This window comes from Amia ocellicauda, chromosome 15, assembly GCF_036373705.1.
Source record: "Amia ocellicauda isolate fAmiCal2 chromosome 15, fAmiCal2.hap1, whole genome shotgun sequence".
Classification (NCBI taxonomy): Eukaryota; Metazoa; Chordata; class Actinopteri; order Amiiformes; family Amiidae; genus Amia; species Amia ocellicauda.
The window spans coordinates 4455787-4478149 of NC_089864.1; the positions used below are offsets into that span (position 1 = coordinate 4455787).

The window sequence follows — 22363 nt, forward strand, 5'->3', positions numbered from 1 at the left end:
GTTATAACTGGGCTCATCTGAACTGGCTAGAACATTAAAATCCCTTCACAGTCAGAGGTTTTTTTTATTTTAAATTTCATACAGATATGAGTGTGATGTGCAGTTTGCCTACAGCAACATGTATCTGGTGCTGATGCCTGTGTGAAAACCAAGATAGCTCACTCTGTCATCTATGTGTAAATAGCAAGTTAGTCACTATGAAATAACACGGTCAAAATAATGTTAATGTTAGGGGCGTGTTCACTTAGCATGCATACGTTCGCTAGGCAGCTCATTCTGACAGGTAGCTCAGTTTGTCAGAACACCTGTTCTCAGTTCTGGTCCTGTTTATCCACCATCACACATCCTGTATTAAACTCCCAGTGCTGTCTGTGCCGAGTCGGTTCTGTCTCTGTTGAAACCATGAGTTTATATTCACTTAGACCAATGCAAATTCAGCACATTGATAATGAACTGCAGCCGATCAGTTATTTTAAGCCTGAGAACAGAAAATGCAGCACCTGTATCTCATGATAGGAGTGACTCGCACTCATCACAAACCACTTCTGGTCACCAGGGTGTTGGCTGTTACATTTCAGTGATCATGCTTTCATTGTAAATATACAGACGGGTGACAAATTAAACAATAAACCAACATATAGTGTCTCAGTGAGGTGTTGGGCACCACAAGCCACCAGAACAGCTTCAATGCTCTTGGCACAGATTGTACGAGTCTCTGGACTCTACCTGGAAAAATACATTTTAAAAATCAAAATTGTGATGAATCCATACATTTTGTTTGCTCTTATTCATATAGCCAATCCGAATTTGTACACGTGATTAACACCTTAATAACCATGAATCATAATTAATTCATACCCTTTTACTCGCTTGCCAGGGGGTTGTGAAAAACATGAATGAATGTATCAATCAATCAATCAATCAATCAATCAATTTTTATTTGTATAGCGCCCTTCGCAGGGTAGCCACAGAGCGCTTTACAGACTGGTAAACATACAACAAACGTATAGCAAAAAAAAACCCATAAATACAATAAAATCAAATATAGACCTGTAAACATTTTACATGATCTAGAATAAAGTGAGTGAACATTTAAGTAAATAAACCATTTAGGCACGGAGGAGAGAAAAACAAAAAAACTCCTATGGATGGCATGTAGGAGAAAATGACTCTCTGGGGGTCCAACGGCTTAGGGCCTAGGCCTAATGGTTGCCTCCCCTCCAAGCAGTAAAGTTATTACAGCAGCAAGGAGATCAGAAAGTTCTTTATCGGTGCTGCTGGCTGTGCTCTTCCCTCTGGAGGAGGCCTCTCGCTGGCCATCGGGGGTGGAGGGTTTGGACCACAACAGGCTTTGGGTTGCGATGGCTCGTCAAACCTTGAGTGTGGATGCCCCATTGACCCTCCGTGGTGAGGTGCTTCTGGGATGGGTTGTGCCTCAACAGACTTCCATGGTGGGGGACGAGGTGCCTCGTTGGACCCTCAGAGGAGGCTGTTGCTGGAAGACAAGAGGGCAGTCGTGCTCAGATACTGGTCATGCAGTGCAGGACATTTCCAAAGACAGTTGTGCAATTGCATGTTGTGTCCATGGTACACCGGCGGCACTATGGGCTAGAAAAACAGAGACTAAACAGATGAGTCCTCAGCTGTGATTTAAAGGCTAAGACAGAGACATATTGACATATTGGCTGGAAGATCATTCCACAGCTTCAGGGCCCTATAACTGAATGCTCTACCACCTGCGCTTTTCTTGTGTATTTTAGGGAGCACTAAGTAACCGGCTTCCTGTGATCTCAATGGCCGACCTGGAGTGTATTCGATAAGGAGATCTTTTAGGTAGGGAGGTGCCAGTCCCTTTAGTGCTTTAAATGTTAATAAGAGCACTGTAAAGTCTATCCTGTAGTGCACGGGCAGCCAGTGAAGAGAAGCCAATACTGGAGTGATGTGTTCATGTTTTTTTGTTTTTGTTAGGATTCTTGCAGCAGCATTTTGGACGAACTGAAGTGCAGAAATAGCTCTGTTTGTGCTGCCTGACAGAATGGCATTGCAGTAATCCAATCTAGATGTAACAAATGCGTCTATCAATTTCTCAGTGTCCTGTAAGGAGAGGAATTGTTTTAGTCTAGCAATGTTTCTAAGCCGGAGGAAGGAAAATCTCGACACATTCTGAATGTGTGATTCAAAAGATAGATTATGATCACAGATGACACCCAGGTTTTGTGTCATCTCCTTAGGGGAGAAATTAAAGTTATCATTACTCAGTTTTGTTAGTGCATGATAAACAGTTCGATTTTTGTCTCCTAAAATTATGACTTCTGTTTTGTCAGAATTAAGCATAAGACATTTTTTGTCATCCATGTTTTAATCTCAGACAGACAGCAGATTAGTTTTTCTAGGTCTATGGTGTTGTTACGATTTACTGACAGATATGATTGTGTGTCGTCTGCATAACTGTGAAAGTTAATATTATGTCGTCGAATGACATCACCTAAAGGGAGCATGTACAATAAAAAATATATAGGTCCGAGGACTGAGCCCTGTGGGACTCCGTACTTAACCTTAGTTAAATTTGAGTGGTTCTCGTTAATCTGTACATATTGGAGTCTGTTTGACAGATATGATTTAAACCATGAAAGCACATTGCGAGATAGGCCAATACGGTTTTCTAAGCGGTGTATCAAGATTTTGTGGTTGATTGTGTCAAAAGCTGCACTTAAGTCTAATAAAATAATAACACTGCCCTACATCGGAGGACTGAAACACGTCATTCAATACTTTTAACAGGGCCGTTTCTGTACTATGGCCGGAACGGAAGCCTGATTGGAATTTTTCATAAAGATGATTATCGGTTAAAAAAGCTTGCAGTTGGTTTGCAACTACTTTCTCTAGAAGCTTAGAAAGGAAGGGAAGGTTTGAGATAGGTCGAGCGTTTAAGTTGGTTAGGGTCGGCACTGGGTTTCTTAAGAAGTGGTTTAATTACAGCTATTTTAAACGATTCAGGAACACATCCTGAGGATAAAGAGACATTAATAATATTGTGTATTCTGTGAATAATTAATGGCAGAGATTGTTTTAGCAGTTTAGTGGGTATAGGGTCTAGTGCGCAGGTTGTTGTTTTCACTTTAGTATTTAAGGAGACCAATTCCTGGGGATTTACTACATTAAACGAGTCCAAGGTAGGCCGGGGCTGTGAAGGACTGCATGTGTCGGCTATAGTATCTGTGTATGTTTCCTGTTCTATCTGTTTTCTAATGCCGTTAACTTTGCTATGATCCATGAAGTCACTACAGGTGAAATTGGGGGGGATAACCTCTGAAGGCTTCACCTGCTGGTTAGTAAGTGTCGCTATTGTATTAAAAAGAAAACGTGGGTTATTCTTATGCGTCTCTATTAAATTGGAGTAGTAGGAGACCTAGCAAAGGACAGGGCTGCTTGTATCTTATTATACTGTCATTCCATGCCATGTGAAGACCTCTAGTTTTGTTTCTCTCCATTTACGCTCACATTCTGTTTTAAGTGAGCCAGTGAGTTCGTCAAACCATGGCGAGTGTTTTGTTGGTTTAATTTGTCGTGTCCTTAATGGGGCTACTGTATCTAAAGCAGTGCTTAGTGTATTGTTGAAATTATTTAATAATTCATCTGCAGATCCTGTTTTGATAAAGCTAGCATTTGGCAACAGGGTAGTGAATTTATGAATAGCAGTGGGATTTAGGCAGCGAGTTTCTATGTTCCTCTCCTGTGTGTCTGATTCTACTCCAGGCAGCTCAAATGTAATAAGGCAGTGGTCGGAAATCGTCCGGTTTTGGGGTGATATTATTAGGTTGTGAATCTGTACCCCACGGGTAATAACTAGATCTAGTGTGTGACTGTGATGATGTGTTGGTCCTGACACATGCTGAGTGAAGCCTACAGACTCCAATAGGGACAAGAAACTAACAGTGAGGGGGTCGTATTTAATGTCAATATGTATGTTAAAGTCCCCCAAAATAATGAGTTTATCATAGTGTATGGCTAAGTCAGATAAGAGATTTCCTAAATTCGGTCATAAAAAAGGAATAGGGGCCTGGTGGCCTATAAACAGCTATAAACTGAAGAGGTGGATTAAGCCTAAATTCTACCTGGTGAATTTCAAAAGATGTGAAGCTGTCTAATGGCTCAGTAGAGGCGCAGGTCTGTGTGGTAGATGGTGGCCAGCCCCCCCCGCGGCCTGTTGCACGGGCCTTCTGGCAGTAAGAGAAGTCATTAGGGGAGGCTTCTACTAATGGAATAGTGTCGTCTGGTCTGAACCAGGTCTCAGTCAAGGTGAGCACATCTATGTGTGTGTCAGTTATGGTGTCATTTATTAAGGCTGCTTTGCTAGGTAGTGAGCGGATATTTAAGACAGCAAGATGGTTGAAACGAGGGCCCCGAGAGGAAGGAATACATCCAAACCTATGACAAATTACTGTTTTAGTAGGATAACTATTCATTTTGTTTGTATAAGATTTAATCTCAGGACTATGTACTTTATTGGATGCCCCCAGGCAGGGATCTAGGATCGGGGTCAGGCTGTGCTGGGAGTTACAGGCAGACTGCAGTGTAGGACTGCGAGCCTGCAGCCTGACCGGTGCTCTGAGGAGTCACGCTTTTAAACAACTAGCTATATTATCAGATAACATTAGCGCTCCTCTCCAGCTCGGATGGAGCCCATCTCTTCTGTGTAAGCCAGGCCTTTCCCAAAAACAATCCCAATTGTTCACAAAAACGAAATTATTTGATGCACACCAGCTTGTCAACCAGCTATTTAGAGAGGACAGCCTGTTGAAGGCCTCATCCCCTCTGTGTAATGTATGAAGACATGATTTATATATATATATGATCAACTTAATTTATTAAACATGAATTCCATATGAATTAGAGCATTTAAATCATTATGGATTCACAAGAATTACATCATGTATAGTTGTGCCAACGTTGTGTGTTTGCAGGGAGGGAAAACAGGGAAACAGAAATAACAAATGAGTAACCATTACTTATTTCTTGGTAAAACTAGAAATAAAAAAACAGGCAAACAGAAAAAGTAACCAACAAGGAAAAGTAAAAATAAGTAACCATACTTATATTTCGAAAACATGTAAACAGAAATAAGTAATAAGCAACCATTACTTATATTTCGGAAAAATCTGAATCCATTTATTATTTTTCGAATACCACAAATCAGATATAAAAAATAAGTAAACATTCCTTATTTTGCAGAAAAACTGAAAACAGTAACAATAAATAAGTATCCATTCTTAATGTATTGAGAAACAGTGAAATAAAAATTAAATATGTAATCATGACTTATTTTGAGAAATCAGAAATAAGTAATAAATAACCATTACTTATGTTTTGAAAAATAAGGAAGAAGGAAGAAGGACTACGGAAACAACTTCACGGAGGTGGATGTCGACCATTTATGATACGCATTCGGTTTCGTTTCGTTATAAACGGCGCGCAGCAGAGAGATGTTGACCCAAGAACACTGACCTCACAATAGTGACCTTCACCTTCACAACACGAAAGACAAACACCACAGTCCGCAGCACATAGTATAGGATGCGGAGAGACAGAAATACATACACACACAATAAACCTTTTCCACATATGAGCTTCTCATTGGTTCTCGAGTGTCTTTGCGGAGTAATGTTAAAGAGAGACATATTTTGACATAAAAAATCCATAACGATTTAATCACAATCATTGACAGAGACGTTCAAAGCTTTTTGAAGCCATTCAATTCATACTCAACTAAGAAATCTCCCAGCACACTGCAGCTTTTCTGATCAAATAATCTCCGGGATGTTGGTATGAGGAATATTAGCAGAGTATGTACAGCACTATTTTTTAAACTGTGTATTTCGATTGGATGTTATACACCTGGATTTAGATGATTTTGCATTTATATCAATTAAGTTGATAAATGATGATAAACAAATAAGTAATACCCTAAAAAAAAAAAGAAACCTAGTACCATGTTTCCGAGAAATGGGCGTTTGCCAAATAAACGTACAGTTAAATTATATCGTTCTGCCATCGCCCACAATGGTGCGTGTTTCTATAAATAGTGGTTGAAGTGGGGAGCACTGAGTTGTGGACTCTCGGTAGGTGAAGAGGCAGCGAGGCAGCGAATACCTCCTATATATATATAACCTTGCAGGGAGCTGATCCATCAGGCCAGACCAGACGAGACGGGGAGGTGCCGGTTGACAGAGCTGCAGAGTCCTGGGTCCTTGGAGCGGTCCGGAGGCCGAGGCGAGTGGAGATTGGGACGGACCGGGAGCGACAGGGGACCTAGCCAGAGGAGTCGGCGGACTCCTCACGGAGTGGGTCCCATCCAGAAGCCCGGCCGACCATCTACCCGGAGCCCGGCCTGACCAGGACTGCTCCCTGCTGACGTCACCAGCCAGGATCCAGGAGAGGCCTCGGATCCCAGGGACCGACCAGGCCGATCGGCAACGTCCCTGAGGGAGGCCTCCTGCAGCCAGGGCCCGGACTTCTCCCCGCAAGGCCCGCTCCCTGCAAGAGCCCCGGAGGTGGAAGCTGCTCCCCAGCCAGGTGGACTTGCCCCGACCTCCGGATTGAGAGCCTCTGGACCCTTCTCCCAGGTAGGAAAGCGCAGCATGGCCCAGCGAACTGCCGGTGTGAGGCTCCATAACGCGGTGCGCTTCAGCCGTGAGGCTGGAGCCGAGACCGCGGCCCTCACCCGACTGGAGTTCAGCAGGTCCGTGCTGCAGAGGGGCCTGGGCTTTGCCCCTTCTGAGCTGAACTGCGTGGTGAAACTGCCTGGACCTAGGGACGTGTTTGAGGTGAGTTTTAAGAACCCTCAAGTGCTGGAGTGTTTTTGGAATATCTATAGAGAGAAAAAATAATGTATACCCCTGAGTGACTTTGTGGTCGACGCCCTGACTGATAGAGAAATTTAAATCGTTACGTTTCAGTTTTATAACGAAGCAGTGGCAGAGTATGATGTAGAGGTATGGCTGAGGAGACACTGTGAGATCCTGTCAGAAAGCAAGAGAGTCAATGACGAGGATGGGGTTTGGACCGGTGCTCGACGGTGGCAGGTGCGCCTGCAGGTGGAAGTGGCCGCCATCGGCGGAGTACGCCACCTGCCGAGCACCGTAGTTTTAGGTGCAAATAGGGGGCTTGTCTTTTACCATGGCATGCCCAAATTGTGTAGGAACTGCGGGGCCCTGGGTCATTTAGCCACAGCCTGCACTGTTATTAAGTGCAAGGTTTGCGGCGGAGAACATCTGACCAGGGCCTGCAAGCAGGAGAGGGCCTGCAACCTGTGCGGTGGGGGAGGGCACCTTTTTAGGAATTGCTCCTTCTCCTATGCAAATAGGGCGCGGGCCCTCGGGGGTGGTGGAGAGACAGAAAACCAAGTGGAGGCTCCTTTAACGCAGATTCCCCTAGACAGGGGTAGAGAGGAAACAGTCCTCAGGAGTCTCATAGGCTCCCTCTCCGACTCTGGGTCGGAAGTGGAGGCAGAGGGGGAGTGGACAGTTGTGGCGGGGAAGAGGAGAAGGATGGAGAAGAGGAGCATGGGTGGGGGGGGTGCGAAGAGCAAGAGGTTCAATTCTGCTGGCTCTCCCCCCCCCCGCCAGCCCCCCCCCACCCCGCTGCAGAGACCTCCCCCTCTCAGTTTTACACGCCCCACTCCGAGTCCGGAGCGGAGAGTTGTGGGCCTTCTCCACTCCCCCCAGTGGGCAGCCTGGTGGAGGACAGGCCCCAAAATAGTAACATCCCTCCAGCCCCACGACCGAGACTCTCTCAGGGGAGGGGACAGGTATGCCCTCCCGGCAGTAGTGGGAGAGCCGCAGGTCCTCAGGAGAGGAGAGTCAGCGCCAGTGTCTTCTGCCAAGAAGACCTCAGGGCCGCAATGGCAGAGTCACTGGCGCTAAGGGAGGAGGCCTGTGGCAACAGACAGCCAGGAAGGGAGAAACCACCCCCTCCCCCACCTTTAGTTAAAAGAACGACTAGCGGGGTCTATCCAGTCCTCTCCTCAGTCGCATACAAGGCCTCTGCCCTGCCATCTGCTCGTCGGGCCTCGGCTACAAGGGAACCAGGGAGAACCTCCAGCACCGCGGGCCCTGAGCCCAGTGGAGTTTCGCCAGCCTTACCGGGTGGCGGGAGCCGAGCCCCCCACATAGTCTTCCTAGAGGATCAAGTGGTGAGGCAAATGGTTGAAATGATGGGTGCGAGCGCTAAGCTAGGTGAGGGAGAAGAGAGAAGTGCGGAAGAGGAGGGTTTCTTTACATGATTGTTACGGAGCAGGTAATTGCCCTCACAGCCATTATGGCATTAACTATTATATCAATAAATGTGAGGAGCATTGCTGAGGTGAAAAAGAGGACCGATGTTCTAAACTCTCTGGCTGGTATGAAGGCGGATGTCATCTGTTTGCAGGAGTGCGGCATCCTGTTCCAAAAGGAATATAAAGATCTCCGGGACACTTGGACCCTAGGCGAATCCTTCTGGTCGGGGTCCAATGTGTCCCGAGCGGACGGGATTGCCGTACTCCTGAAAAACCCCTTCATAGAGGTAAAGGCATTTAAGGTAATAGAGGCGGGCAGACTGGCCAGCCTCGATTTTAAATACAAGGGGGCTGTATTGAGGCTGGTCAATGTCTATGCCCCCACCAGCCAGAGAGAGAGAGTCCTCTTTCTCCCTCAGCTACGCCCGCTCCTGATCGGCACCTTACCAGTTATCATTTCAGGTGATTTCAACTGTGCTCTGAGGGATGTAGACCGGAGTAAGCCCCGCAATGATAGATCCAGCAGGGACCTCGCTGCGTTCGTGGAGGACTTTGAACTCTGCGACGCAGGTCGGGACCTGGTCCCCTTGTTCACCTGGGTGAGTTCTTCTGGCTCCCCCTTCTCCAGGATAGATCTCGTCCTCCTCAGTAAGCCACTGGAGAGGACCGCCATGTCTTCGGAGGCGGTCTTCTTTTCAGACCACAGGCTCCTGACGACAGAGGTGCTCATCCCGAGCACACGGGAGTCGGGCCCTGGGGTCTGGAAGCTCAACACCTCCCTGCTTGATGACCCTCGTGTTATTAAAACCTTTAGCAGACGCCTCGAGGAGTGGAGGACCCTGAAGGACCTTTTTGATTCTCCCATAGAGTGGTGGGAGATGGTGAAGAAAAGGACCAAAGGCTACTTCATTCAGCTAGGGAAAAGGAAAGCTCGTGAGAGGCGGGCGAGATATTCCCATCTAAACGCCCGCCTCCAGCGCCTGAGTCTTTTACAGCTATTGGGCTTCGACATGGCTGAGGAGGTGGCTCGGGTCAAACTGAGTCTCTCCGCCCTCTATCGGGAGGAGCAAGAGAAGATCAAGGTCCTTTCCAGGGTCCGCATCATGGAGGACGATGAGAAATGCAGCCGCTTCTTCTTCAAGAAAACGAAGGAGAGGCGGCCTGCAATGTCCTCCATGATCGACTCCTCGGGGCAAGAGGTGGAGGGCAGAGAGGCTGTTGAGACAGTGGTGCGGGATTTCTACAGGGAGTTGTATGATCAGAAGGTGGTGGATCAAAATCTGATCCATCACTTTCTGTCCCTGTTGGAGTCCCGCAATGAGGGGGACGAGGAGGAGGAGGAGGATCCAGAGATCACCACCACTGAACTCTCCCAGGTGATAAAGAGTCTTAACTCTGGAAGGACACCGGGTCCCGATGGGATCCCTGCTGAGTTCTATAAGATCTTTTGGGAGGTGCTTAAAGAAGATCTGGCCCAGGTCTTGGGGTCGATGTACAGAGAGGGTAGATTGGCCCCTTCTATGAAGAAGAGTATCCTCTCCCTTCTTCACAAGAAGGGAGACCAAAAAGATCTGAGGAACTGGCGGCTGGTCAGCCTCCTGTGCACTGACTACAAGATACTGGCCAAAGCACTGACAATCCGGCTGCAGCGGCCACTCCCTCAAGTCGTGGGTCCCAACCAGGTCTGTGGTGCCCGGGGGAGATCGGCGGCCGACAACGCCATGCTGCTCAGGGATGTCGTGGCCTACTCGAACGAGAGAGACCAGCCGGATAGAAGATTTCCCTCCCAAAACCTGCCGGTTTATCTGGGCTAACGCTACGCACGTTTGCCTCACGAATACACAGAAAGATGTCTCCTGGATGGCTGTGAGTCGGTGTCTCCCCACCTGAGTGTTCATGCACAGAAGGGGCATAGCTCCTTATGACACCTGCCCCTATAAGGGTTGCCTGGGGAAGGAGACGGAGGCTCATATCTTTAGGGATTGCCCCTCCGCCTGCAGGGTCTGGCTCCTGTTTTTCCCGTTCCTCCGCAGGTTTGCCGTTCCTGTGCGGACGACCGCCCAGCGGATCCTTTATGGCCCTGCCAAGGGAATAACGTCTCCCTCCCTGAGGTGCTGGTTGTGTGTCGTCTGCGCAGTGAAGCAGGCCCTGTGGGAGGGACGGAACATCTGCCTTTTTAATAAGCAGGAGCTGGACCCGATTGTCACCGCGCGGAGGGGCATGGTACTCATTCGTGAGTATGTCAATCTGGAGGTCCATCAGAGGGGCAAGGAGGAAGCCTATAAGAACTGGCATATACAAGATCTGGGGGAGCTTAGGATCCCTTGATGGGACCCACCTCCGTGGACGGTCATCTCCCCCTGCTGGAGCCCGAGCCAAGATCTTTTAACTATTTTATGAATGATTATATTTTAAAATGAATTTTAAAAATGAATTTTAATTGTTTTTAAAGATTTAGTTGTTTTTAAAAACACTAGTTTGATTGTTTTTTTGGGTTGTTTTTGTTATATTTCTTTGTCAAATGCATTGGCCATTTGGTTTTAATTTTAAATGAATTGGACTGTTTTGGTTTGTTTTTTATTTTTCTTGTTTTATTTTATTTTTTTGATTTGTCCGATTCATTTTCAGTTATTTTCAATGTATTTGACATTTTTTGTTGGTTAGCAGGTTTGCTTTTAGCACATTTGTTTTTCTTTTATGCACATGTTCAGTTATTTTGAATTTAATCACTTTGAGATTTTAATTTTTTTTAAGTGATTTTAGTAATTGATTTAAAAAAAAATTTAATCACAAGAATTAAAATTTTGAATGTTTTTATTTGTAAAATGTAAAATACTTCAAACAATAAAACAGTATATATATATATATATATATATATATATATATATATATATAACCTACATAGCATATATATATATATATACACTGGATCTCCTCTCTCCTCTCACAGACGAACAGGCTCTACCGCAACGTCGCTAATTCACTGCGTGGAGACAATTTGGAGAGTAAGTATGAACTTGTTTGACGGATACACAGTATACCCTGCCAACACAACGTTGCGTCTTAGCTGCTATACCATGTAGAATCATGTTGTTTCTTGATACATGCATGACATTGCAGAAACATAGTATTTATTCACTGCATGTAATAATAAGTTGAACCATACAAGAACGAATTTAACAATTTAACACATTATGTGTTTGTTCAAGGACAAAAGAATTTTGTGTTCAAATTCACCAAAGCACAACACAGGGGCATTTGTTGACTTACAATTATAGTGGGGCTTGGGTAGGGTTGTTTGGAGCTGATGGTGGTCCTATACCTGTTTGAGACTGGGGGGCTGAGTTTAGTTTATTGTCCAAGTGCCAGAAAACAGCGTCCCCATGGTCATACTTATTTTATTCATGCTAAATGCATGTTTAACACCGTTATTTTACAGTAAAACCCAGAAGAGTTTGAATGTAAATTGCTGTAAATTTACCTAATGACACTGTAGAGAAGTTTAAGGTACTGCACCTAATTCTGCGTCGAAATGTCTAGCAGCTGGTCTACCAGTCTTTTTACCATAAATTAACAGTGATTAAAAAACAAAAACAAAAAGTGTGTATTGTAACGCTTTCGAGAGTTTGTGTGTTCAGAGCATGCGCAGACTCCGGCTCAAAGGCACAGACAGCTTTTCATTTAGCGTCGCCTCGGGCATCCTGTATAAGAACAGCCGTGAACTGACACTTGGGAGACACAGACAGGCAGGAAAACCAGAGGTGTGGTATTGGACTCTTACTTACAAATCCAGGGTGGACAGACCAGGGTGAGAGTCTGGGGCTGACAGGACAATGTAATGAATACAAACTTAGTGGTTAAACTTTGTACATGCTCCCACTGGAGGGGCTGCTCCTAGCATGTTAACCATACATTTCATTTTTTTATAGTAAATGTCCAGGTTATTCAATGTATTTTAACCATATATTAAAATACAATTTTTAACATTGCAAAATAAGGTTAATTACACATATTTTTATGTGTGCAAATGATTTATCCGGCATATCAAGTTCAAGTTCTTTGATCGTAACCTTTTGAGTGGGTCTGAGAAAAAATAAAGCCCTACGGACTGGCGCCGCCAATGACAATAATGTGTCTTTTTAACACAAGTATGTGTGGGAAAAACACATTACTGGGTGAAAATACAAACTATTGTGTTAAAAAGACATTATTGGGATGTGTTTTGGTGAATTTTAACACAAAGTTGTGTTGTCCTTGAACAAACAAAGAATGCGTAAAATTTAACACATTACTTGTGTAATGTGAATTGTCACTTATATGTGATTTCGTGTGTGGTGGAAGAACTTAGGAGGTCCATATTGCCCCACTTTCCACTATATGATGTTCATGTATTTTGTAATCCAATGGTACATTTCCATTCAGGTAGTTGCGGGAAAAAACAACAAACTGTTTTTTCCTCTCATTATCGTCTGAAAATTGAAAACTACAATTAACAAACACACGATTTAGCCTACATCAATATCGGCACCATGGCGCAAGAGCATCCGAGACACCACCGATCCTGCCAAGAACAGAGCAGACGTCACCAGGGACTCAGCACCAATGCAGAAGTCTTCATAAGAGAATGCAATATCCAACCGGCCTTCAACCTGCGATGCCTCGGGTGCTGCTTGTCCTATCTGACGAAAGAAAGATATTACACATTACAGCGGCAACAGCAGTATTCCGAGCGCGTAATCCTTTCAGCGGAAAACCCACAGAGCAAGTGCTTTGTCCACGTCAAAGAGTCAGCAGGACAGGTCGGCGTCCATAAGAATGTAGCTCTCGGACGTCCTAGGGTGCGTCCTTTCTGCAACTCCCGCACATACCAGATGTACTCTGCAGCGCCAGCTTTGGGCGTCCCGTTTGCTCCCACTGTCCAGTTAGAGAGCGTGTCCATCAAGATCGTGAAGGCCCAAGATCTCTCCGCAGTTTACATGGATTTCGCGGATGCTGTCTTGATGGAGACATACAGGAATAGACACAGTAAAGGCTCTCTGAGGGGAGTGTGTCTGATACCACAGGATCCCCAAAAAAACCATAAGTTGATGGACGTTTCGGACAGGGAGTAGAGGTCGGCGTTGGTTCATGGAGTCATATGGGTATGTAAAAAAGAGATGCAATGATTTATTATTTTGGATAAGATTTAACTGTTAAAACATATACAATCACAAATTCGAGTCTCCGCTTTAATGCACCGTTTCTAGGCCGATTATTTTATACAAACATTAGTTTTTTTAATGAACTAGGACAGTTATTAACTACATTAATTTTAAAGGTGATTTACACTAAGTGAAGTTTGTTGTGTATTTTTTTCCCAACACTTACTCTTCCTCGATCTCTCCCCAGTGCCGTTTCCCTCCCTCGCCCCCATGTGGCAGAAATAGCAACCTGGGAACATCAGGACCGCACCGACGCATCCACCGGCCCGGCTCTCTGCTCTGCACCCTGCACACGTTTATCACCAGCACTGCGCGGTTGTCACACATTAGCCTTTTATTATTTTACTTAGTTCCAGAATACCCTGACTTTTCAAGAACATTGTAATCATAAACTTATTTCAGTTGCAGTTATGCTATTAAAACAAATTTATTCAAAACAAGCTTTTATCAATTTCAAGAGGGACAACAGATGCTGGGCTCATCTTAAAACGGGTTGTTTTATATATACAAATGTCTATCTATGTATGTATATATAGATATACATGTAATAATTTAGAACTGCATTCTTTAGAAACACTACTGTAGATTATCAATATGTCAGAACACCCTTTAAAATGCATCTGGGAGTTAAACACATTTTAACTGCATTGGAGAAATAGGCTATCCAACACAAGACTGTATAAAAGCTACACAAAATGTGTAATGTGAAATAATGAGATCATAGAACTATTATATGTGTATAACATCAACACTTAGCTTTAAGAGTGTGTTTTACTTTGCAGTTTTGCTTTCCTCTATAACAATTTATTTTGTGTTAATCCACTCTGCATTTTATAACTTTTTGCACTTTGTAATGTTATAAAGGGATTTTGCCTTTGAATACTCCAATAGATACATTACTAAACAGTTCTACACACAGTGTGACTCTGAAGGCTAAAGCAGTGCAGACCTCAGATGTCCAGCTCGAGACGACACAGTAAACCAGGAGCACAAAACATACAAGAGTGCAGAAGAGCATACTTTGCCTTGTGCAGGTTTTATTAATTTTAATACTACTAGTACTGCCTCTCCTACTGCTACTTGGTGGAAATTAAAAAGTGAACAAAACCAGAAATCTCAAAATGAAAACCTTTCAAAGCATTCTCTTCCATTCTGTGCCTGGGAATCACCTCAACTGGTACACTATGAACCATGTACAGGACTTTACAATACACTACGTCCCCAGCACCCAGTGCCAGTGTGGACTTCATTACACTGTAGGCAGGACAGGATCTTTCTCAATGTGTGAACCGGGTGCAGCCTTTTTTTAATTATCCCTCCTCCAATCACAGTGACAAACTCTACGTGTGCAATCGATATAGTCGTGGCAGTGACAGCTCATGCAAGCAGCATTTCTTTCTTTCTATTCAGAGTCTCACACATCGGCTCCCACCACAAAGTATTAAGGGCTCTAGAACATTGTATAGAATTAAAACACCACTAAGGTGTCCTGAAGTCCGTTCCTATACAATTGTGCATCGGGCCCTTCAAGATGGCAGGACAGATGGTGGGAAAAGACATGGCAGTGGAAGCAGACCACACTCTTCCCACAATGCAATGCCTTCTGGATGTGTTATTCTGCATTGGAGCCTGGTTAGAGGGAAGGGGTGATGTTGTGATGGACTATATGGTACAGAGCCCAGATTGGAGCCAGCGCTGGGCCCAACCATCATTATGAGTGGACACTCAACAGTTGATAAACACAGGGCTTTGATTTAACTGGACAGATCTGAAGGCTCTCTCAAGGTTACACAATGTTTTTATACTTCCAACTCCACAACCAGAAACAGCAGATCACCTTAGTGTACAGGTCTTAAATATAACCAGCTTTTTAAGTTCTAAATGGTAACACTTGGCAATATGATATAGAGCCAATAAGACTTTCAAAAGCGACACAGGGGTGTGAAAACACATATGGAAATGGACATGATTCCCCCCAGCTTGGTAGAACCAGGACCTTGGAGAAGCTCAGTCACCCCTGGGCTACACCTTGCCATGCTCTGTAGTGAAAGGTCTCAGTCCAGCCTGCCCACTGTCATAGCTCTCCTCCCTGACTTCAGTGTCTCTGCCCTGGGCTGCAGTGTCTGGCTCTGCTCCCTGTTCTCTCCGGCTTCAGTGGAGGTTGCCAGGCCGGCCTCCCATTGCCCCAGAGCCGAGGGCCAGTTCTGCCTCTGTCCGGACACACTGCCCACCTCTTCAACAGGGGTCTGAGACAGAGAAACAGAGAGACAGTGTTAATAGACTCACAGACTGGACACAAGGAGTATATAAACAGTGCCCGAGTGTCTATAAAATGTACAGATCGCAGCTCTGACAGAAGCACATCATTGCAGAACAGAAATAATGTGAAAAGCGCTGCTGCAGGTAACACGGGTCATTGTTATTTACAGTGATAAGTCAGTGCACAGGTAATATTGAGCAACATGTTGGCCACATCTCGACTTGAAGCGGTTATTTTGTGTTATTGTACATTAATAGTGAATAAGTGACTTTTTGATAATTAATCTCAGGGGAAGAAAGGTTTATCCCATTACTTTATAGTTAAAACCATTACATTGATAATGAACACTGCAATATAACAGCACACACACGGCACTCACCGCCGGCTGCCCGTCGTCTCTGGCCGCTATGGACAAGGCGGAGGATTTGTCCCACTTCTGTTCGCTCCCACGCCCGGCCGGGACAGCCGACTCTTCCGCATCTCCCGGCTGTGAGGCAGCAGCAGCGGCGGCGGATCCCACGCCGGCGGCCACCTCGCCCGGTCCTGCCCAGAGACGCCGACACCAGAGCCCCAGTTTCCTCCGGAGCATTTCAGACACGACCTCGGTGCACAGCAGCCCCCCTCTCCTCAGAGCAGTCCACTCGGGCCGGCCCCACAGCAGAGGGTCCCGGGCTCTGTCCTCCGACGGGGATGTTAAAAAGCTTATTCGCAAAACCGGTCTCGGAGCCCAAACTGTGGGGGCGGGGAGGCAAACAGTCTTGCTTCTCGACTCCAGCTGTTCGTGGCCACCCGTCCGTCCGCACACCGAGCCCAGTCCCTTGTTCACTCCAGCCACCAGGCACCAAACCGAGCGGAAGCTCCCCCAGACGCGCAGGCAGCGGCACTGCTCGGCCTCGGCCCGGCTCACCCTCGGCTCGGCGGCCAGTCCGACAGCAGTCCTGGGATGAGGCGGCTGTCCGGAACAAAGTGCCTTCTTCCCTCTGGGCTGCTGCTTCTTCCCCCGGGTGACCTGCCACTTGCACCCCGCCAGCGAGCCCCCTCGAAGCTCCATCGACAGGTCCCTGAAAACCCCCTGCCCCCATTCCCGAAAAGCGCCTCCCCACTGCCAGCACAGCCCGCTGCCGCGCCGAGGCGGGTCTGTCCCCCTCGCCGCTCCGTACTCGAGTCCCCGGCTGTAGCTGCCGGAGGGAGGCCTCGGCTTGCTAGCTGGTGTCCTGCCGAATAGGTTCCCCCGATAGCGGATGACAGCAGCCCGGGCCGAGGCGGACGGAGCAGAAGCCATTGTAACAGACGCAGCTGTCCGGCAACATTTAACACTTACCCCGAGATAAGGACAAAAGGGCAGAAACTATAAACTGACGGCTCTAGTAAAATACATTTACTTTACTAAGACCGAGGCTATGTCAGTAAATACACCCCCATAGGGGCAGCTGAAGGGGTAAACTTTAAACGAATAGGCGGGCCCTGGCAGAAAGGGGTAGCGGGGTCTGGGTTCCCATTGGCCGGCTCAGGCAGCCCGTCCGGGCCGAGGATTGGACTCGCAGCTGTCAGTCGCGGTACCCCTCGGATCCGGGCGAAACCAGACCGCGGCGGTGTCGGGATGACGCAGCTCGCTGGCAGCCTCTTTCCCCTGAAACGCAGAGCGAATGGTGCCAGCGCACATATGTGTGATGCCTCCACACACACAGATCTTGCCAAACGTCTCACGTCAGCATGTGCGGAAACTGGCCACATACACGAATGATCATGAGAATGACGTGCAGACCTTCATTATGGCCACTGAATCGATATTATATATAACTATCACGCCGCTGCCAGAATGAGCAACATGATGTAACTGTTGCACCGGGTGAGAAGATTAGACTTCAGTGCCAAACTTTCTTCCTATCAGAGTTTCATAACTTGCTGAAGGGGAAATACAAAGGATGAGTGCCAACAGTACTGTGTTAATGATGATGATGAATCTTCTTCTTGTCTGCAGACATGAACAGCCCCCAGTGCACCATGCTGCAATGGCAAGGAATAGTTTATTTCCACTGCAGAATTCCCTGTGTCCAGAATCACCCCATATTCCCCCAGTTGTCATTCACACACATAAATGAAGGGAGAAATGTGTGCTTGTGTTGTGAATGCACAATGGCGTCTTCACTCTTGGCCCTGACTCGTCTGTGCTAACCTGTGGCGAATGCTGTGGGAGCCCAAAGCCCCTGTAAGGCTGCTCTTATTTTACATTGTTGAATTGGTTTATGTGTGAAAACAATATGCTCTAAACCACACTGCATTACCTGTCACTGACAACTGTACAGCAGGTGCATGTATGCAGCACAGTGACTCCAGTAGGTATCCGTACACCAGATATATAAATCCATTATAGTACAGAGGCTCTAGTGTGGGTCTGTATGACAGGTATATATATATATATATATATATATATATATATACACCGATCAGCCATAACATTATGACCACTGACAGGTGAAGTGAATAACACTGATAATCTCGTTATCATGGCACCTGTCAGTGGGTGGGATATATTAGGCAGCAAGTGAATATTTTGTTCTCAAAGTTGATGTCTTAGAAGCAGGAAAAATGGGCAGCGTAAGGATCTGAGTGACTTTGACAAGGGCCAAATTGTGATGGCTAGACGACTGGGTCAGAGCATCTCCAAAACTGCAGCTCCTGTGGGGTGTTCTCGGTCTGCAGTGGTCAGTACCTATCAAAAGTGGTCCAAGGAAAGAAAAGCGGTGAACCGGCGACAGGGTCACAGGCGGCCAAGACTCATTGATGCACGTGGGGAGCGAAGGCTGGCCCGTGTGGTCCGATCCAACAGACGAGCTACTGTAGCTCAAATTGCTGAAAAAGTTCATGCTGGTTCTGATAGAAAGGTGTCAGAAAACACAGTGCATCGCAGTTTGTTGCGTATGGGGCTGCGTAGCCGCAGACCAGTCAGGGTGCCCATGCTGACCCCTGTCCACTGCCGAAAGCACCTACAATGGGCACGTGAGCATCAGAACTGCACCACGGAGCAATGGAAGAAGGTCTGGTCTGGTCTGATGAATCACGAGTTCAAGGTGTTGACTTGGCCTCCAAATTCCCCAGATCTCAATCCAATTGAGCATCTGTGGGATGTGCTGGACAAACAAGTCCGATCCATGGAGGCCCCACCTCGCAACTTACAGGACTTAAAGGATCTGCTGCTAATGTCTTGGTGCCAGATACCACAGCACACCTTCAGAGGTCTAATGGAGTCCATACCTCGACGGGTCAGGGCTGTTTTGGCGGCAAAAGGCGGACCTACACAATATTAGGCAGGTGGTCATAATGTTATGGCTGCTCGGTGTATATTATAGCACAGTATGGAATAAAATTTCTGTACGCCACACTGTAGTTGATTTCATTTATTTATTATATCTCAAAGTGTTACAGCAGTTTTTGACCATCTGAATTACAATAACAGTGCCATTGTGTACAGTTACAATTATGCAGTAGAATTACAATGAGATGAGAGCAAAGCACTATAAACAGGTATATTGTATCTTGTAAATGTCCATTAGCACAACTAGCCGTTTTCAAATTTGGAAGTCTTAAGATGTGTAATTACAATTAGACTGTAGTTTTAATATTAAATGAATACCAAATTACAAATGTAAATAATGTCAGCTCTGAATATTACAATATACATATATAGAAAAATAGTTTAAACCCCCCACAAATTCAATTTTTAAATGTAAAATATACTATATGAATATATAAATCCTAATTGCATCACTCATTGTGTTAAAAATTAGCCATTCATAGCAATTTGTTTTTCTATCAACTAGTTGTAGCATTTATGTATTTCAAAACACTGCCTTTCTATCTAACTTTATTTCACTGCCTTCAATGATTTCTACAGATTGTTCATTGTGATTATTGACATCTCTGATAGCCTGTCTCAGTCTGTTTCCATTGGCTCAGCAGTTGTAATGGGGTCACCTGTTATCTCAGGTATTGATTTAAGGAAATAATCAATGGCTAAAATTGAGGGACCAAACTCCATAATGCTGTGTCCCCCTTCTTTGGTTTTATAATAGTAACCTGTAGTGTGCATGGCAACAACCTTCCCTTCGGAGTTGAGCACAGGAGAGCCTGAGGCCCCATGGTAGAAGCAGGTGTCATAGGTCACAAATTTTGGATTCGTTATGTCGTCAAAAGATCTCAAGGAAAAACTGTGGATGCACTTATCTTTCTCAGGATCACAACAGCCACTTTCTTGACAGGGTTCGTTACTTCCTTCTAAAAAACATTTCTGGGCTTCTTTGTGTTGACACATGACTGGGACAATGTAGCAGGAATCTGTGGACTTCTCCTCACCTCCTGGGTGGCCTATAAGGTACACCAGGCCACTCAATGGTGGTGGGGCTGTGCCATTTATAGCGGGTGGAAATGAATCTTCAGGTTTTATCTTCTTCAGCTGCAAAACAGCACAATCCAACTCTTCGTTTGGGATAAAAACTTCCTCCAGCCCAAAATCAGCCTCAGCTGGTGGATTATGTTTTTCATAAGAGAAGTGAATTGATGTGCACTTTGAAAATATACTGGGCCAACGGGCTCTATTGGTGTTCACAGCGATGTCCTTCCCTATAATGTCCCTGACAACATGGAAGCAGGTCAGGATATATCCGTTTCCAAGGTGAAAGCAGGTGGCAGACCCTCTGTTTTCATTGTTGTTCCACCAGACGTATCCAATGAACTCACTGCACTTCATCAGGATCTTCTGAATTCTGACGCGATCTTTCTGGAGCTTCTTTTTCCCAAACTCTACCTTCATTGCATCTATCCATTCGATTTGTTTCTTTTCACTCAGGATGTTTCTGATCTTTTCTTTACGAGTGCTGAAGATTGGGAGATCCACTACATTACCTTGTGTGGAAACTACTGTAGGACAAGTGGGTTTAGAAAGGGTTGCTAAAAATTCTTCTGGATGATTTTGCAAAGGTTGGTTGGTTGTCAGACTCTGGCTTCTCACAATTCTTTTTTTCTATTTTTCTTGTATGGTTTTTAGTTGGTTCTCCCACCAGATCAAATCTTTTATGTGCCAGATTACTGACAGGAAAGCAGTTTTCATAAAAAAAATTCTCACCTCCTGCTAGCTTCCAACCGTCTTCCACACATTCAAGGTCAAATCTTCCATCTTTATGCAATGCCTCCATGATAGTTTCATGTTGAGAAGCGAAAACGCACAAGTTTTGTCTTCCCTTCATTTTATCGTTAGACAAAATATTCAAAGGGCGGTTTCCACCCCCACCTTTCCAAAACCCACTGGTCTTGATGTAAAATAGAACACAGTCCTGCCCTTCTATAGTGCTTTCCTTTCTATATCTCCACTTTCCATCTACTGCACTTTTGAAATGCATCACACGAAAACAGTCCTCTTCCCCCAGACACTTCAGTGGCATCCCCAAATTCACATAGCCTAGTTTGCCACTTTGATCTAGCAATTGTATCTCTTCACCCTTTTTATAGTTTTCAGAACTGTAGGGGAGGACTTTAAAGCTTCATAAATGCTTTCATTAGGCTTTCCCTGTATCATAGTTTTAGACTGCCTTTTGGACTGATTTTTTAAAACAACCGCAAATGATTTCAGTGTCACGTTATGAAGAGATAAGTCTTTGGCCTCTTGTTTAATGTGTGAGGTTTTGTCAGGTTCAGTTTTGTCCTAGAAGAAAATTATAGATTTACAAAGGAGACATGGTAAATTTCTAACGTGTCTGATTATTATCCATTTAAATGCCAGTTTACTGAAACAAATATTCTCTATAAATCAAAAATTATTTTTAAAATATATAAATCTTAGTTCTCAACATCCAATAGTCCAAAAGACACGCCTTTATTTTCTTGATTTAAAATGTGTTGACTAGTAAAGTAATTCGTATTTTTTCTCATAACTGCTAAAACATGAGTACAAGTATGTACCCTAATCTTTAAGGATGCCCAACCATGCAAAAAACATCATTACCTTTGAGGAGGACTTTGGGAGGAGCTCTCCTGCTGCTGTTTTCTTGTGCTCAGTGGTTTGGTGTAATCTCCCTCTGGGACTGCTAGAACAAAGCAAACAAACAAGGAAACAAATAATAAACATGATATTAAGACCTGTTTGATATTGTTTTTACATTTATTATCTACAATTATTTTAATTGGAAATATTCCAAATGAATATTGGAGGGGTAAGTATAATCATTTTGGTATATTGTATTGCCATCTTCAATGAGAGAAGGGAGATTGGGTAGTACTGAAGACAGCAGGAGTATGCTTGTCTTTTTATGTCATTTGTGTGTGTTCTGTATTTATATTGTATTTTCTCAGATGATGCTTATTAATAAAATAAAACACGATATACTCTATTGAAAATCCAATTATTGTTTTCTCATTTTATCTAGACTGTATGAGTGTTCAATAAACTCTGAAAAGATACCATTGATGAATAAGTGCAGCTAATAAACATTTTTAAAGTAAACAAATCACAGAATTACATTCTTTCTTACCTGAACATCACGTCAATCTTATGATTATTTGATGCTAGTTTCTCCAGCTTTATTTTTCCCTTTTGAGCTGACATGGCTCCCACAAAAGCAAAGATCACACAAT

The 22363-nt window shown here is 44.8% G+C and overlaps 2 protein-coding genes across 2 annotated transcripts; both read right to left on the reverse strand.

The window, feature by feature from the left end:
* Positions 1-14493: 14493 nt before the first annotated feature.
* Positions 14494-17498, reverse strand: LOC136771551 (uncharacterized). The gene is made up of 2 exons (XM_066723923.1): positions 16116-17498; positions 14494-15722 (listed from the first exon to the last, which is right to left on the reverse strand). Exons 1-2 carry the CDS (start codon positions 17016-17018, stop codon positions 15531-15533), a joined length of 1095 nt encoding a protein of 364 aa, XP_066580020.1. The 5' UTR covers positions 17019-17498; the 3' UTR covers positions 14494-15530.
* Positions 17499-19168: 1670 nt separating this feature from the next.
* Positions 19169-20659, reverse strand: LOC136771556 (serine protease FAM111A-like). Its single transcript, XM_066723928.1, has one exon. It carries the CDS (start codon positions 20544-20546, stop codon positions 19671-19673), a length of 876 nt encoding a protein of 291 aa, XP_066580025.1. The 5' UTR covers positions 20547-20659; the 3' UTR covers positions 19169-19670.
* Between the last annotated feature and the right edge of the window lie 1704 nt (positions 20660-22363).